The sequence below is a fragment of the Mercenaria mercenaria genome, chromosome 12, assembly GCF_021730395.1.
Source record: "Mercenaria mercenaria strain notata chromosome 12, MADL_Memer_1, whole genome shotgun sequence".
In the NCBI taxonomy this organism is placed as follows: Eukaryota; Metazoa; Mollusca; class Bivalvia; order Venerida; family Veneridae; genus Mercenaria; species Mercenaria mercenaria.
The window spans coordinates 36,161,228-36,178,124 of NC_069372.1; the positions used below are offsets into that span (position 1 = coordinate 36,161,228).

A 16,897-nucleotide genomic window follows, 5' to 3' on the forward strand; every position below is an offset into this window, starting at 1 on the left:
GTAATTCTTTTGGATATTCAAGATCACATTCAATTATAAAGTTAGTTTTACCTTTTGCAATTAATTTATCATATTGTTTTAAAGTGGCCCATTTAAAATTTTCCAGAGAGTAAAGGTTGAGACATTGTCCATCCGTAAAGATTATTGGCCTTGAGTTACATAATGTATTTAGTTTCTGATTCAGGATCATAATCTTTCATATATCTATTGTTTGCTTTGCTGTAACGATTAGCTATATAACTTATTCCTCCTCTCGCCCGCCCGTTTAGCTCAGTAAGTAGAGCGTTGATCTACGGATCGCGGTGTCGCGAGTTCGATCCTCGGGCGGGGCGTATGTTCTCCGTGACTATTTGATAAACGACATTGTGTCTGAAATCATTAGTCCTCCACCTCTGATTTATGTGGGAAGTAGGCAGTTACTTGCGGAGAACAGGTCTGTACTGGTACAGAATCCAGGAACACTGGTTAGGTTAATTGCCCGCCGTTATATGACTGAAATACTGTTGAAAAACGGCGTTAAACCCAATTCAAAGAAACAAACAAAATATTCCTCCTCTCAGTCCCTTTTCAATAAAAAGATACATATCAATATCAGTTATCAAATCCAAATTTATTCCAGTCATTTTTAACATTGCATCCCAAGCTAAACCAGGACTACTAAAATAATGACAAGGATAAAGTTTATAATATTCCAAACATAGTTTTCTAAAATTGTCAAAAACATCAGCTAAAAGTAATACGTCAGTTTTTAAATATAGATCATGCTATTCTCCCATTGTTTTAATTTATGTTTAAATTTATTCCAAACATTTTTATCATGTTCATATTCGTTGTCAGATATATGCGTTTCGTTTAAAATTGAATAAAACTCTCCTTTAGGAGGTAATTCTGTTTCTTTGAATGTTTTAAATGAATCCATGTAATCATATGGATAAATACATTTTGTTTTTAATAAATCATTTTTTTTATTTTTAAATTCTTGAGATGTGTACTTAAATTCTGGAATATTTTTTACTAAGTTTTCTAATGGTTGAGACATAAATTGAAAACTATCTACAAAAATCAAATCATCTATCATAAATGCCATATATCTTTCCATATTGTTAGGAATAACATTAATTTCTTTTTTAAATTTTCCTATTTATTGCATAATAAAACGACTATCATAACCTCTTAAATTATGAAAAATAACAGGAATTTTGTGTGTTAGTCTAAAATTAATATTACATTCTTGATGAGCACTTCCTCTAAATTTTCCTGTTATATGACAATGATCTCTTACTGGCGTTAGCTCTTGGGGACAGTTGTCCTCATTTAGATTTTCATTTTCCTTATATTCTTTTCCACAAATGCATGTATGACAAAAAGTTTTTTTTTTAAATAAAGCTTCATCTTTTTTAGACATTTTGAAACTTTTGTTAAAGTTTTTATTAAATATTTTCTTACAATACTCTTCTTCCTCAAGCATTTTCTCAATAAACTGATAAACTGCATAAGACCTCTGTAAACTTGTGTTGGTTTAGTATATTGAGCATCATAACAACAAACAACTTTATAACCGTAACCACAATCTAAATGTTTTTGATATGGTTCAGTAAATGAAGATTCAGGTGATGGTAAAAAAAAAGTTAATATTTTTTTCAGTTATTGATTCAAAATCAGCATAAATTACAAAAGGTACGGCTAAGCCTTTATGATAATTTTTAAAATGTATTTTACTTCCCTCTTTTTGGCATTTTTACAGCTTGAATACCATTTATAGCTAAAAAATTTGGAATATGTTCATTTAATATTCTTTCTTGGGAAAAAAATTGTAAACATGATTTGCAGATTTTTTTTTTCTTTTTACATTTTGTTTTGTTAAACATTAATCTAGTCTTTTATCCAAACATAATGTGTTATTTTGTTATTATTAATTAACAATATGTCACAGTGTTCTTCATATTGATATTTTGAAATGTACAATGAATAAACATTATCATCTTCATAACCAAATAAATTAAATTAAATATTATTCTGAGTTTCTATTCCTTTATAATTGAGTTTTTTCTATATGCTTTTTATAATTTGAAACTCTTTGTGGGTTTTTTACAGGAAATTTGTAAGCTAAATGAGACCATCTAAAACATTCATTATCATCATTCTTTATATTTAATAATCCTTTCTTTGGATTCTGTAATGGTTTTGGTAATTCTAAATAACTTAAAGCAGCCAGCGGTGTATATTTATATCTACTTATATAATGAGCATCAATTGACCCTATTCTCCAGCCACTTCCTTCTGAAATCCATTTACCAATTCTATTTATTATTTCATCAAAAGCTTGACGTAAAGTGTTTTTTATTTCGTTTCTGTTAATAATAATTAAAGCCTTTGATTGAAAAAAAGCTCTGGATCAATCGGTTGCAATTATCTTTTTAGGATTGTTTCGATGATTATTTGGTCTGGGGCAATCACATAATATTTCATTACTTTCCTCTTCTGCTAAAGACACTGCCGGAGGCACTGACATTAAACAACCACAATCCCATTCAAATAAATCTATATCCCTTTGTATACTGCCTTCAAAAAGATAATGATCTATAAATTTTTGTAATTTATCAATCACATGTCTTTTGTATTTATCGCTAACTATTTAATCAAGTTTAGATTTAATAACGTTTATTCTTTTTAGTACTTTTTTTATATAAATTTCTATCTTCATTCATTTTTCTCCTAAAATGGTAGATAATTTTGGCATAATCATTCTATCTACCTTTCTATTAACCATTTATATAATATACTTACAGAAAAAAATCTTTAAAAACGCACGTAAAAAATAAATTCAGCAATCTAAATTTAATACAGCTCTTCTTCTTTTTTATTTCTATATCCGTTAAGTTTAAATTCCTTCATATACATTTCAAAAGGCATTGAATAGTTTTTTCTTCCTGCATTTTTAACAGTTTTGTAAAAATATCTTCAATAACTTTTTTGGAACAGCGCCAGCAACTGCTACAAATATAGGAATAGCTGGAACAAGTGTTAATGCAGCTGAGCAACCAAAGATACCTGCTGTTGTTTGTAATCCTGTATTTACTCTTCCATAAAACTTATACTTTTTCTACAAGCAGCAGCAAGTTTAGTCAAGTGAATAATTAATTGATCTATTGTTTCTGTTCCCTTAGAAATTAGATTTTTACTACTCATTTGTATAATATATTTTTTAAATTTAATTGTAATATTAAATTTATTCCAGTTCACTAAACGGAATCAAGCTATTAAATTTTTCACTATAATCCTTCCATTTTACTAAAGCTTGTTTTTTCTTATAGTCTCGTCTAATAACTTTTTCTATTCTAAAAACCTCTTGTTTAGTAGGTAAAAGTTCTTGCTCATAAAATGAACCCTGAATTATTTCATTATTTAAATCTTTAATAGTATATGTTCTGGGATTTGTATTATTAATTCCATCAATTTTAAATATTTCCTCTGTCCAGTTTGGTGTATATCCTTTTTCAAAATGTCTTTTAAGTTTGCTTAAGCGAACTTGATCACCAATTTTAAGCTTTGGTTTACTCTTTGGTATCTTTAAATAACCATATAAATTAAAGTAAACAGTACCTTTATTTAAGTTTTTACTGGCTTCAGTCGGTGTCATTTTTATACTAAAATGTTTTGTTTTGTTATATTTATCAACCGTTTCCTGCAAATTATCTAAATAAGTGTAAGTATTATTTGCTGTAAAATATTTCCACATTATTCTTTTTAAACTTCTATTAAATCTTTCAATTACTACAGATTTTCCTTCATTAAATGTATGATACATGTTAATCTTTTTTTTATTCAAAAATGATTCAAACTTTACCATAAAATTATTTTCCTTCATCTACTCATAAATGTGTAGGTGTTCTAACTTTAGGCCGAGCGTGAAGAGGATCTAAAGCTCCGTATGAAGCTCCAAAAAATATTTTATCCAATGCTTCAGTAACAGATTCTCCAGTTTTATTCTTTAATGGAATAACCCAAGCATATTTGCTGAATATATCAATAACGGTTAAAAAATACTTTACACCTTTATTATATTTTGAAAAAGCTTGCATATCAACTAAATCAGCAGAACAAGTATCATCAATATCACTAACTATCACTCTTAGTTTCAGAAATTTTCGTTTAATTGGTTGATGTAATTCTTCTGCTAATTCGTCACTCCAGTTAATTTCGGGGGTCTTTTTGGGTGAGCTTTTAGCTCCTAAGGACTTAAGTAAATACTCAACCCTCTTTTTCCGTTTTTTTATAATTTTTTCAATCTTTTCTCCAAATGTTTTTGACTGGGTGTTATTTAAGTTAGAAAGCATTTGCTTGTCACATATACCTTTTTTTACACCACTGTCGTAGCAAAAGTCATGGTCCATATATACTGCGTCCAGTTCATTGACAGGAGGTCCGTTATTCAAAAGATTTCCTGGCCCGCAAAAGTTATTTCCTGGGAGTGTTAGGCCTTTCTTAGGTAATAAAGGTAACATTGCTGTATGAATATCTAAATTACCTCCTGTTGTACTTTTAACAAACTTTGATTTCATTCTTCCACAAGATGAACAGGTAGCCATTATCATTGTTTTCCCCGTTTTTGCTGTAACATAATGAGGATTTATATAATCAGTAAATTGTCTTTCTTTCAGACAATATATTTTATTCTGTAAACTCGTGTATATATTATATGTTTTTTTTTAATTATTTAAAGATTAATATTGTAGTTACTAATTGAAAATAAAACCGATACCTTTGCACATTATCAATTAAAATAACCTGCCAAAGTTTTGCCAAAGTGGCAGACACTAAAACGTTGCTGCTTTCGTGGCAGAAGTTTGGCAAAGGTGTTTAATTTGTCAAACTAGAGGTTTTCACAGTAATTTGTTAAAACCTGTAGTTTTATTAGTTTGCCAGCATTGGTCAGTTTAGGTCAAGGGTAAGGGTTAAGTTGGGTCAAAATCGGGCCAGAACCCTCACTTCTTATACTACTGTTGGAGTTCAAACTTGAAGGAATTGTATCAATCAGTCCCAGTGATATAATAATATGCATCTGAATGAGATCACGATAAAAGCATTGTTTGAGATACATGTTTTTTTTTTATTCTAACACGAAATAAAGACTTATTAACTACATCTTTTACAACATAAGTCAAATATTTGCCTGTCGTTATGTGGCCTTTTTTTCTAGCGACGTTATGACGTTTGACGTTATGACGTAATAATTACCACATACAAACGTTGCATTGTTGCATAATAATGTTAGAGTTTAAGTATTCTTTGTGTATTTTCGTTTAATTGGAAAACAAATCGGATCGTGTTAGAACTGATTATTATATTTAGGACGGTAATAACTTAGGTCCTGCTGAAGTTATGGCAACCTCCCATTAACGACCAAAATCTAAAAGAGGTTGATTTCAGTATGTTGATTTGAAAGATTTTCTGCGAATATTATAGGCTAAAGAAAGTGTGTTTTATATTGAGATAATAAAATTTCTTCATTTCTTAAAATTTAAATATTTATAATTATTTTTAATTAACAAGATAGCGAAAGAGTATTTTAACACTGTTTATGCACGATGGGCAGTTATACGTCGGGCGTAAAAATTGCACAAGGGCGCAGTCCGAGTTAAATTATTTGTTCGACGTATTACCACCCGAGTGTATGAATAGTGTTAAAATACGGTTTGGTTGTAAATTATTTCGATTCTTGTATGCCCTTAATCTAAAGCAATAGATAAAATATAGAAGAGCTCTTTCTTGGTCGCAACAAAAACTTTGACGTCACCGAATGTTAACGTGACGTCATTCTAGCGTAAGAGTGTTTTAACAGACAAGTATATTAGAATTTTAAATAATTTGTAGGTCTCACTGCCGATTTATCTGCTTTGAAAGTTTTGGAAAATGGACTCCTTGAAGAAGTCGTCGCAACTACTGGGGACGTAGTTGGAGGGCAAAATATTAACGACTGTTTCTTCCAAGTATGTCAAGAGAGTTTTAGGGGAGATGGATGGCGAAAAATCTTGTCTAGCACGAAGCCTGAAGAAATGCTTCAAATGGAATCGGATTTTGAGTCAAAGAAGGTAGTTATTGGTACCGATGATCCAGACGATGAATACATATCTCTCAAAGTTCCTGCCGCCGTTAAGGAAAACCTAGAAAGAAAAGAAATTACTCTCATGGATAAGGCAGAAAAAGAGCACTGCTTTAACTTCAAAGATATGGAGTTTTCCTTTGAGTCACAATATGTAAGGAATGTTCTGTTCAATGAGACGTGTTCACGCATATATACGATAATAAAATGCGAGCTAGAAAAAGAGAAGTTGAAAGACTGCGAGACTCTTGTCCTCGTAGGAGGATTCTCACAGTCCCCCATTGTCCAAAGATATATCAAGGCGCAGACAAAGAAGGATTTTCCAGCGGTAAAATTTAAATCACCAACATCCCCATTTCAGGCAGTTTTAAAGGGAGCTGTGATATTTGGACACGACCCTTCGATCTTCAGAAGTAGAATCAGTAGATGGACATTCGGAATAGATGTACAAGTTCGTTTTGACGGAAAGGTTCACGACGCCGAGAAGAGAGTTAAGAATACAGAAACAGGCAAACACTATTGCAAAGACATATTTGATATACACGTACAGAAGGGCGAGTCCATCACATTAAATGCGCAACGAAAAACGTTTAAATACTCTACCTTGTATGAATACCAGACGTCAATGATGATTGCTATATACAAATCCGAATCAACGGATCCCAAGTACGTAACTGACAAGGGATGCGCAAAAATTGGATACATTGAAGTACTTTTGCCGGAGAGAAGAAAAGTCAGAAATGTTGCCGTGTCTATGATTTACGGGGGAACCGAATTAGCTGTCATAGCTAAAGACTGTGAAACAGAAGAAGAATGCAAAACAGACATTAAATTCACGAACATGGAGAACAAAATGGAATCGAAAACGTTGCAAGTTAGGTATGATTTATAATGTAACGATAAATTGAAGTTTCCATAAACAATAAGTTCAATTTTATGGATTTTCAATTATAAGTAACTAAAACCAGTATGATTTTAGCTCGATTGCTTTAATTTAAGTTTTTTGACATTTGAACATTTGATTTTATATTCTAATGACTGTATAATTACTTACATGTACTAAACTCTGTTTTTGTAGTAGACACGATGAATCAACATGTACAACATTGTAAAATCTCGTTGGACCGTTTCACAAAAGAAAGCAAATTTCAAACTGAGCAGAGAGATGTTCAAGCACTCCCACTTTGTGTGACAAAACCACATATGAGACCAATAAAATAAAAAAAGGAAACTTTACAGGTCGCTCAACACGGCAAAGATGAAACATGCTGCAGGCTCGGTTTGATTGAGCCTGTTCTATGACGACAGTGGAAATGCAAAACTTATTGTGAATATTTTGAATAATATATGTTCAGTTTTGAAATCATGAGTAAAACAAAGTAATTATGTAAGCGCTTATGGAATAACTTCCAGTCTGCGATGAATTTAATGCGATATGAGGTCAGTATGATGAAGATCGCTTCTCTATTGACTATCTGTAATGAAAAGAAATAACAATTTTGAAAATTTAGATACTAGGAATTCCAATGGTGTTTTTTTTTATTTCAATGCACATTTTATACATGTTATTGATCTCAGTGCACTGACAAAAATATGAAAGTACCATGTCGATTTAGATACATCTCCTGAGGTTAAACATGAAATTAAACAATATGTATTTCAACGACTTATTGCCTCATATTTAGTTTCAAACATATATCCCAAAATGATTCATAACATTATTCACGAATGGTGGCATAAACAAATTGGCTGTTCAGATGCTTAGCAACTAGGATATGTGTATCAAAGCAACATATTGGAAAACTTTCAATATTATTTTTTTCCTTTAAAATAATTATGTATATGTTATGTAAATAGAACATTATTATGATGGACAGATGTGAACTGTAAGAATCCAGGGGCGGGTATTGATGGTAAATATACATTATAATCATACGATCCATGGTTATGGTTTATATTACACGTAACACCGCTGGCGGCATGATTTGTTCTGGTATATATTATATACCTGTATGATGCATTTAATTATTCAGAATGATTCTTGCATTTATTCTCAACAAACTCTGTTCAGGTGCGTAGCGGTGCATACTAGAATATATATACATTTTTATGAAAATGTGAGTTTTTGTTTATAGAAAACAAATGTTCTTTATAATATTTTGAGTGATTATGTGCGAGGTAACTCAGCAGAATGTAATCAATCATAAAATAATATTATTGTGTACTATATTAAAATAAAATGTTGTTTTATGATATTACGCTGATACATCTTTTTGAAAAACAAGGACGGATAATAACCAGCTTTATTAGTCCCCTACCGGTGGAACACCAGAGGGGACTAAAGGAATGACCGCCGTCCGTTCGTCCGCCCGTCTGTCTGTCTGCAAATCTGAATGCTATATTCAAGCTAGGTTAATATAATTTGGTGTGTGAGTAGAGGGCAATATGTATATTATGCATTTACATGACCTATGCTTGTGGGTCAAAGTTCAAGGTCACTATTGAAGGGGAAGTAGAAATTGTTTCTGGTCCATAACTTTATATGCATTGATGGATTATATTAGTTTGAATTGCATTGAAGGATTTTTATTACTACACAGAAATGTGCCCGATGGTTAGACTATGTGTCGAGCACTTGATCCATTATTATCGGTCAAAAGTCAAGGTCACTCTTAATGGTCTAGTAAAACTGTTTCCGCTCCATAACTTTTACGTGCATTGATGGATTATCTTAGTTCTACACAATTTGTTCCCCGTAGTGAGACATTGTGGCGCGTACATGATCTATGCTTGTAGGGTAAAGTCACTATTTAAATTTAAGTAAAAATATAATTTTTGTTTCTTAGCTCCTGTACGAATGGAAGCTTTTTTAGATCTAACACTGTTGCCAACAACCACAAGGGACGATCACTAACACAGTTTCCCACCGGTAGGGGACTTCTGCATTGCCACTGCAACACTCAATAACTTGTTAACTAACTTGCTGATGATGTGTTGTTAAGTAAGAGATAAATGTACGAAAATCACACAAAATTTGATACAAAATAGTGGAGAGGAAATAACATTAGCGTCTCAAATGAATTCATTAATATACAAGGCTCTGCGGAGCATAACTTTTTAATTGCAACGCGTTTGATAAATACAATTTGAAAAGGCATAGATGTGATATTCTTTTTATTACATATTAGCTTTTCATAGTGTAATATCCAATTTTCTTCCTTCTTTACCTATGATAGAAATTTAAGTCAGTTCGACCAACGTTTTTTTTTTTTGTTGTTGTTTTTTGTTGCTTTTTTTTGTTGTTATTTTTATTTTTTTTTTTTTTTTTTTTAAAGACGTCAAAGTCGAAGCTGAATACGCTTGTGTAATACCAGAATTATGTGCAATATGCCGTGAGACACCCACCTCGTTTGTACATTTTGTATGTTATTGGTGCGTATTTAGTGTTTTTAATTCATTTTAAAACTATTAATTCAAGTATGGTGCGCATTTGATTGTTTTAGTACAACTGATTCTATTTTGGATCTATGACTGGCACTGTCAAATTATAACATTTTGTAACAGTTAAAAACTTACTCTTAGGTCACTTCATTTAAGGACATGTTTTGTTTCGACCAATTAACTACATTTATGCTTTCTACGCTGTAATTAAGCGGGAAAGTGATTACATATACTCCATGTCATTTATCTTTGGAAGAGTTTCGGCGCTTGGTTTAAACATATTTATTCATCTATATTGTATCTCATAGTAATTACAATTATACAGTTTTGCACAAAGTATAGACAAGTGGATTGAATTGAAAGCTTAAGCATATAGAAATTCTTTCCACTGCATACTTAGTATTGGTACAAGATATGGCGATCTAAAAGAATAATTGGACAAAATAAGACTGTATGATGAAATTAGTTTTCTTTTATATAACTTTAAATTTAAAGTAATGAAAATGGAGATTAAAGAACTGATGTAGTAATAATGTTGCGCTTGGTTATTTCATTTTGTGTCTTATTGCATTAGAAACATGGATTAATACTGTAACAACTGTGTTTTTTGTTGTTTTTTTAATACTTTATTTTTTCATTTTCTGTTTTCTCATTTTTTATTAATTTTTTTTTTGTTGCTGTTTTTGTTGTTTTTTTTTTTTGTTTGTTTTTTTTTTTTTGTTAATACTTGGCTCAGTAACATGAATAAAATAACGTTGTAAATCGTCATTATTTTTTTATTCCTAGTCACATTCCTAGTTTATTTAAGGGACGTCCGGCAGGAGCCGTGATTCGAACGAACATTCATCAGCCCATAACATATTTTACTTACAAGATGTCAAACATGTGACAAAATATGTGTTAAAATTTATATAGAATTTATTTGATATGATATTAAAATATTAATCTGATAAATGAAAGGCCTGTGTCTGTTAAATCAAACATTTGCACATTTTTTATTATTATTTAACAGCGTTTATTAACTAAAGAGTTACAGAACCAAAACTTTTCATAGTTACATTTTAGAAAACAAATTTCAGAATTTCTATACGAGAATGGGGTAACTTGTTATCTGCAGGTTACGAACAGTTTGTTCCATTGTCTTGAAGATCTCTGTGGAAACAGCGAGCTTTGTCAAATTCACAGCTGAAATGTAAAACACAGTCAACAGCTGAATGATAAAGTACTAGAATATACGGTTTAAATATAAATAAATTTGCAAGCTATGTATTTATAAAAAAAAAACAGATATACTCAACAAATAAGCTAACCCGCCAAACTTTTAGATTTCACAATTTAGCGTAAATGTACAACAAAAACAGTACATGTGCATTTAATATGTGTGTGAAATTTAAACATTTCTTAAGAAAAAGATCAAAATATATACCTCCTTATTTCTATAGATCATATGTATTCATTTTCTAAATACGGATCTTACGTGTGTATTTTGTGACCTTTTTAAAGGGGAACTTGGGAGTAAAATGATTAAAGTTTTTATTTTTGCGTACTAAAATACAATTGAAATTTTGATGTATTAATATTAATAGATCTAACTAACTGTCCCCTTAAATTAAACAAAAAGTACTTTACGTAACTTTTAAAATATTTGCAAAATAGGAATTATGACGGGTTACCTCACTGGTTCAGTACAGATAAAAATGAACACGTCTAGCATAATTTTGAACAAAGTCATGCAAACTGAATTACTATTCCTTCGATAAAAAGGATCGATGACTCAAATGAAATAGCCACATTCTAAGAATCCATCTTAATCAAAACAAAACAAACCATACATATATGTATGTATAGCTGCGTACATAAATAGACATCTCTGATTGTGAAGTTTTTGCATTGTATAATGCTTGTTGGCAATTTATTCCCTCCCTAAAAATTTCATTTCTATTATATTTCAAAAGTACTTATTAAACCTTTTAATTTCTGAACAGATAAAACAAATTTGATAATACAAAAAGATATACGTCAATAATTGCAATAAAGTGCCTTACCCGGCATCAAACTATTATGCGCAGGCTGGTCTAGATCCATGCTGGTCGCAAAGCCACTATGTTGGTTTTCTCATGGCGTGACTCAAATGAATATTATTTTGCATATTATGATAATTTCAATAAATGAATACTGTTAATTTTACTTACATGTTATCGTAGAATGTTCCGTCACTGCCACATATTTGAGACCCACCAGCGGGACACTTTATGTAAATTAAATCCAGACAAAAGATGTCTAGTGCAACTTGGCTGCCATGAACGGGTGACGGAGTTGTGGTCGGCGTTGCACATGGACCTTCGTGTGCCTTGTGAATTGTATTGTCACTGCAGTATGCTCTTGCTAAGAAACAGCTGAAAAAATGGACATCATTTTCTGTGGAATTCAAACACACTGGGATCATAAACGTTTTGACTGTAAATTTTAGATTAATACGCGAAAATGTTAAAGTTGCTTTTTGATCAGTTATTGTTTGATCAGCGCAAGTTGCAGAGTTTTTAATCTCCTTCTACAGACACTCATCAAAATGTACCACTTATTTTTTTCCTTTCATAAGTCATATACTCACTTTCATAATTTAAACTGTTATTAATACGGGCCCTTTACAGATATGTTATTTGGAAAATACCTAAAGTTTTATATTAAAAAGTATGACTGACTGAAAAGAAAGAGAAAAATTAAGTCCATGCATTTTTACTTTTATATCGTATAAGAAAATACTACATATCACTTGCATTTGTTAATATCAAAATCAGCAATTCTATTTTGTTAAATAATATTTATGATTTATCGCTAACTTGAAAATTCCACGTCAGCAGACTTTGTGTTGGTGCAACACCTGATCATCTGGGTAAAATACTAATTAGTTCAAGCATGCGTTACATCAAAGTGATGCATTAGATTTACTAGATATATTTTTAAAGACGCTAGGACAGGAGAGCGAATGTTTAGTAAAGTAAATTTGATATACTGATATACGAGTAAACAGTGTTTACCTTAGCGGAGAACAAGTTAGTACTCGTACAGAATCCGACAGCACTGGTTAGATAAACTGAAAGCCGTTACAAAACTGAATAACTGCTCAACCCATCAAATAGCAAGAACAACAATAATTGACTAACTTGTTTCTGTATGTTGTTCCGTCAGTCCCGCAAACATTCGAAAAAGTTGCCACAAACGCACAGTCCCGCGTAAGGACATACGCGCAGATGTCTCCTTGTACAAGGCCTGTAAGTGTTGGTACCGACAGATTAAAGCATATACTTTACCTCATGATTCTGCCTTCGTCTGACAATGATTTTTCCACATTGCACAAGCAATCCAACAGAAGCACATCAGAAAGAGGAAAAGGCAAAGAAGGAAGGACGAATATGCGCTGGCGATTTAAGCGCTGTGTAGACAAATAAGCAAGGAGGAGTGGATGTATTCTTAAAATTATGATGGCAGTACGTTTGAAAGATGACAATCTTACGTGAAACAGTACACGAGATCAGAGCAAACATACACATGACACAGGACGATTGGGCCTTTTGGTGTTGATGAAATTCTTACTTTTAGAGAGATATTGGGAGGAGACGAGGTGGGGCAGGACGTAGCATTGGGAAAATATTGTTAAGAAAGTGAGAACAATATGTGTACAAACTTGTTGTTATATGTTTGCCCATTAGTTCCACATATCGTCTGCGTCGCCACCTGTCCGCAGTTTCGTGTTAATACGTACGAACAAACATCTCCGTGAACAAGGCCTGGAAGTAAATTACTGTAGCTTTTAAAGCAGAATAGCAGAAGAGTACAGACCCTTGCCCATATGTTTCAGCCAAAAACGTCCGTGTTTACAAAATAACTGATCAAATTTGCGACGAGGGTTGAAAAACCTGGAACCAAGACAGGGGACGTTACTCTACCTGTTTCTGTACGTTTTTCCGTCAGTTCCGCATACCTCGGTAAAGTCAGGAATAAAAGCACAATCTTTTGTCAAAACATAAGCACAAAGTTCACCTGCTACAAGGCTTGAATACGGCAAAGCTGCAATATAACACAAGCTTGAAGCAAGAGTAAAAAGCAAAGCAAATTGTTTTCGAACTGAAAATGATTCTATTAATACCTGTAACATGATAGGTACATATCATCCTGATTCACCCCCAGCCCCCGTTGGGAATTTCTTTTCTTAATCTTTACCCTGCTAAATTTCTAAAATGGACTTATCCATCTTTTAATTTGGACAGTACCAATAACTATTAAAAGGGGAGCTTACCCAAAAGATACTGAGTGAATGGCAAACAGTGCAGATCATGATCAGACTGCACGGACATGCAGACTGATCTTGGTCTGCACTGGTCGCAAAGGCAAAATCACTTGCCGCCAGTAGACTAAGGGTTAATAGAGACAGCAGTTTATGTACTGGAAAGAAGACCAAGAACACTATCAATACTTGCAACAGTGTATTAGCGGGGGCCTCCGTGGCCGAGTGGTTAAGGTCGCTGACTTCAAATCACTTGACCCTCATCGATGTGGGTTCGAGCCTCACTCGGGGCGTTGAATTCTTCATGTGAGGAAGCCATCCAGCTGGCTTACGGAAGGTCGGTGGTTCTACCCAGGTGCCCCCGCTCGTGATGAAATAATGCACGGAGGGGTCTTCCTCCACCATTAAAGCTGGAAAGTCGCCATATGACCTATCATGTGTCGGTGCGACGTTAAATCCAACAACGACAAAAAAACACAATCTATTAGCAGTACCTGATTAGGCTTTTGATAAGGTTTGATACAATGTCTTGACTGAGAATATAGAGGTTATTGACAAAAGCGGATTTTTATATGGACGAGACGCGTAATAAAATTTGATGCCATTCAAACAAGCAAACACGCAAGCAAGCAGGCAAGTATGAACAAACAAAGACATCTATAGCTTGATAACAAATTTTTGTTGTGACTTTGAAATATTCCGAAATACATATAAGCTATAGTTTTCAAATATATGGAAAGATTTATTTGCTCTTAGTGTAAGTAGAAAGGAATTCAAAGCTAATGCGCAGGTGAATGTTCAAAAAATAAAAAAATTACACATTAATTATTATCATAGCAAAAGCTACGTTAGAATAATCATTGGTCTGAGTACATCAAAGTATGAACGAAAGGAAGAAAATATTCAGACGATTTTAAACTAAGCAACTTTGAAAAAAACATCAATTTGTTAAGTAAGTTAATAGACAATATTTGACTTACCGATAGCCAAGATGAAAACAAAACCCAACGAAAACATTTTGGTATTACTCTTAGAGATGCAAACACGGTCTAAATTTTGCCAAAACTTCAATCAAATAGACATGTACACTAAAGATAAGGTACAAATAAACTGTCACGATTAAACTAAAATGGAACAAAATTCTTATCAGCTAATTTAGTAAGTATGGTTCACCTATATCATGATATCATTGAAAATATTATGAAATGGTTGGAGAAATACAGCAAATCTAAGACAAACCCGTTGACTCATCACAAACTCGTATCTGTGCAAATCGGGTAGCAAAATCGATCGTGATTTCTAGGATGAATTTATGATGCTGCATTCATTATACGATATTAGAAATTCTATCAACACGTAACTAACATTAATAGCAAACAAGTTGAAAAACAAACATCCAGCCTCACAATATGATAACAATTACCAACGTGAAAAGTATCAAGAGCACAGTTAAAGTATAACTTGCGTCGTGCCATGGGAAAACCAACATAGTGGTTTTGCGACCAGCATGGATCCAGACCAGCCTGCGCATCCGCGCAGTCTGGTCAGGATCCATGCTGTTCGCTTTTAAAACCTATTGCAATTAGAGAAACTCTTGACGAACAGCATGGATCCTGACCGCGCAGGCAGGTCTGGATCCATGCTGGTCGCAAAGCCACTATGTTGGTTTTCTCATGGCACGGCTCATTTAATGTTTTACTAATGTAGTAAACCGCCCGGGAGTAGACTGAATCACTTGTTTAGTATTTCTAACAAATGAAAATTCTTTTTAATTAATTTAACAGCAAACGCAATAAGGTGAATGCTTCGAGAAATCGTCATGTGGTCTGTAGGTAAAAGCGTGTGCTTCATTAGGATAACACGTTAAAATGTGACTGGTAACGTACATGTATAGTGCTTTCATGTATTAAATGTACTGTGAAAAGTATCAGATCATATAAGTACACCTATATACTATGTACTATTTTGGACATGATAAAACTAAAGCAGAATATCTAACAAGTACCAAACAATTGTTGCTATTTAGAGGATTTATCAGTCTAGAAAAATTGTTGTAGACCGAGGGTGTTGAGGATTAATCGACCCGAAAGAAATGATGTCGACTAATATCACTTATTTGATAATTCCTCGTATCGGCAAACCCTTAAAGGCAACAATAGTTAGACTAGTAAATGAAACAACTCGAACGGAATTTGAGAAAAGAGTTATTGAATCTTAAAAATACAAGGACAAATATCAAACGGGAAATGCAAAAATGCAGCCTCCCCGAAACGAAACCTACAGCACGCAGACGTGCACACTACAAACACACTTTAACACTTGTTGCAGTTGTTTACTTTTTCCAATAGTTTCGTTTTGAATTGTGTAAAACGTCATGTATTTATGGTGTCATACGGTGCCCCTAAAGTGACATGTTACACACTTTTTTCCACTTAGGTAATGTGAGACTTTTTTTATTTCGTTTAAACGAAATGATTTCGTTTTAATGGAATAACTATTTCGTTTAAACTAAATCATTTCGTTAAAAGGAAATAACTATTTCGTTTAAACGAAATAAGTTTAAACGAAATCATTTCGTTTGAACGAAATAACTATTTCGTTTAAACGAAATCATTTCGTTTAAACGAAATAACTAATTCGTTTAAACGAAATCATTTCGTTTAAACGAAATGTTATTTCGTTTAAACGAATTAGTTATTTCGTTAAAACGAAATGATTTCGTTTAAACTTATTTCGTTTAACGAAATGATTTCGTTTAAACGAAATAAAAAAAAGTCTCACATTACCAAAGTGGAAAAAATGTGTGTAACATGTCACTTTAGGGGCACCGTAATGTCACAATGTTGTGACGTCATTTTTACACCACATTCGATTCTGTACGACATTTTATCATTGGTTATGTCACTTTGCTCAGAACAATGGAAAGAACTATAATTATAAATCTAATAATAACAATGTAACACAAAGATAAATTCTGTCTTTTTCTAACACATCAAGTTACTTTCTTAGATGTGTAGGTGTGCCCTTATGAAATTACTTTCCACACTCCCTTTGAAATTTGGACTTAC

At 32.6% G+C, this 16,897-nt stretch overlaps 2 protein-coding genes across 4 annotated transcripts in view; one reads left to right on the top strand and one right to left on the bottom strand.

The window, feature by feature from the left end:
• Positions 1–10,254, top strand: part of LOC128547323 (heat shock 70 kDa protein 12B-like) — a 30,239-nt gene extending 19,985 nt beyond the window's left edge. The window contains exons 5-6 of the mRNA XM_053519666.1: positions 5,875–6,982; positions 7,182–10,254. Coding sequence (XP_053375641.1) covers positions 5,875–6,982; positions 7,182–7,215 — 1,142 coding nt within the window. The 3' untranslated portion in view covers positions 7,216–10,254. The remainder of the gene's footprint in view (positions 1–5,874; positions 6,983–7,181) is intronic.
• Positions 10,255–10,520: 266 nt separating this feature from the next.
• LOC128547324 (uncharacterized) lies at positions 10,521–14,940 on the bottom strand. 3 transcript variants are annotated; one of them, XM_053519667.1, is made up of 4 exons: positions 14,810–14,914; positions 13,492–13,612; positions 11,737–11,940; positions 10,521–10,729 (listed from the first exon to the last, which is right to left on the bottom strand). In XM_053519667.1, the coding sequence occupies exons 1-4, from the start codon at positions 14,844–14,846 to the stop codon at positions 10,663–10,665; spliced, it is 429 nt and encodes a 142-aa protein (XP_053375642.1). In that variant the 5' UTR covers positions 14,847–14,914; the 3' UTR covers positions 10,521–10,662. The 3 variants fall into 3 exon arrangements, with proteins under 3 accessions (XP_053375642.1, XP_053375643.1, XP_053375644.1); XM_053519668.1 differs by lacking the exon at positions 13,492–13,612 and adding an exon at positions 12,709–12,814 and having other exon boundaries at positions 10,522–10,729; positions 14,810–14,940; XM_053519669.1 differs by lacking the exon at positions 13,492–13,612 and adding an exon at positions 13,230–13,332 and having other exon boundaries at positions 10,526–10,729; positions 14,810–14,938.
• Positions 14,941–16,897: the final 1,957 nt, after the last annotated feature.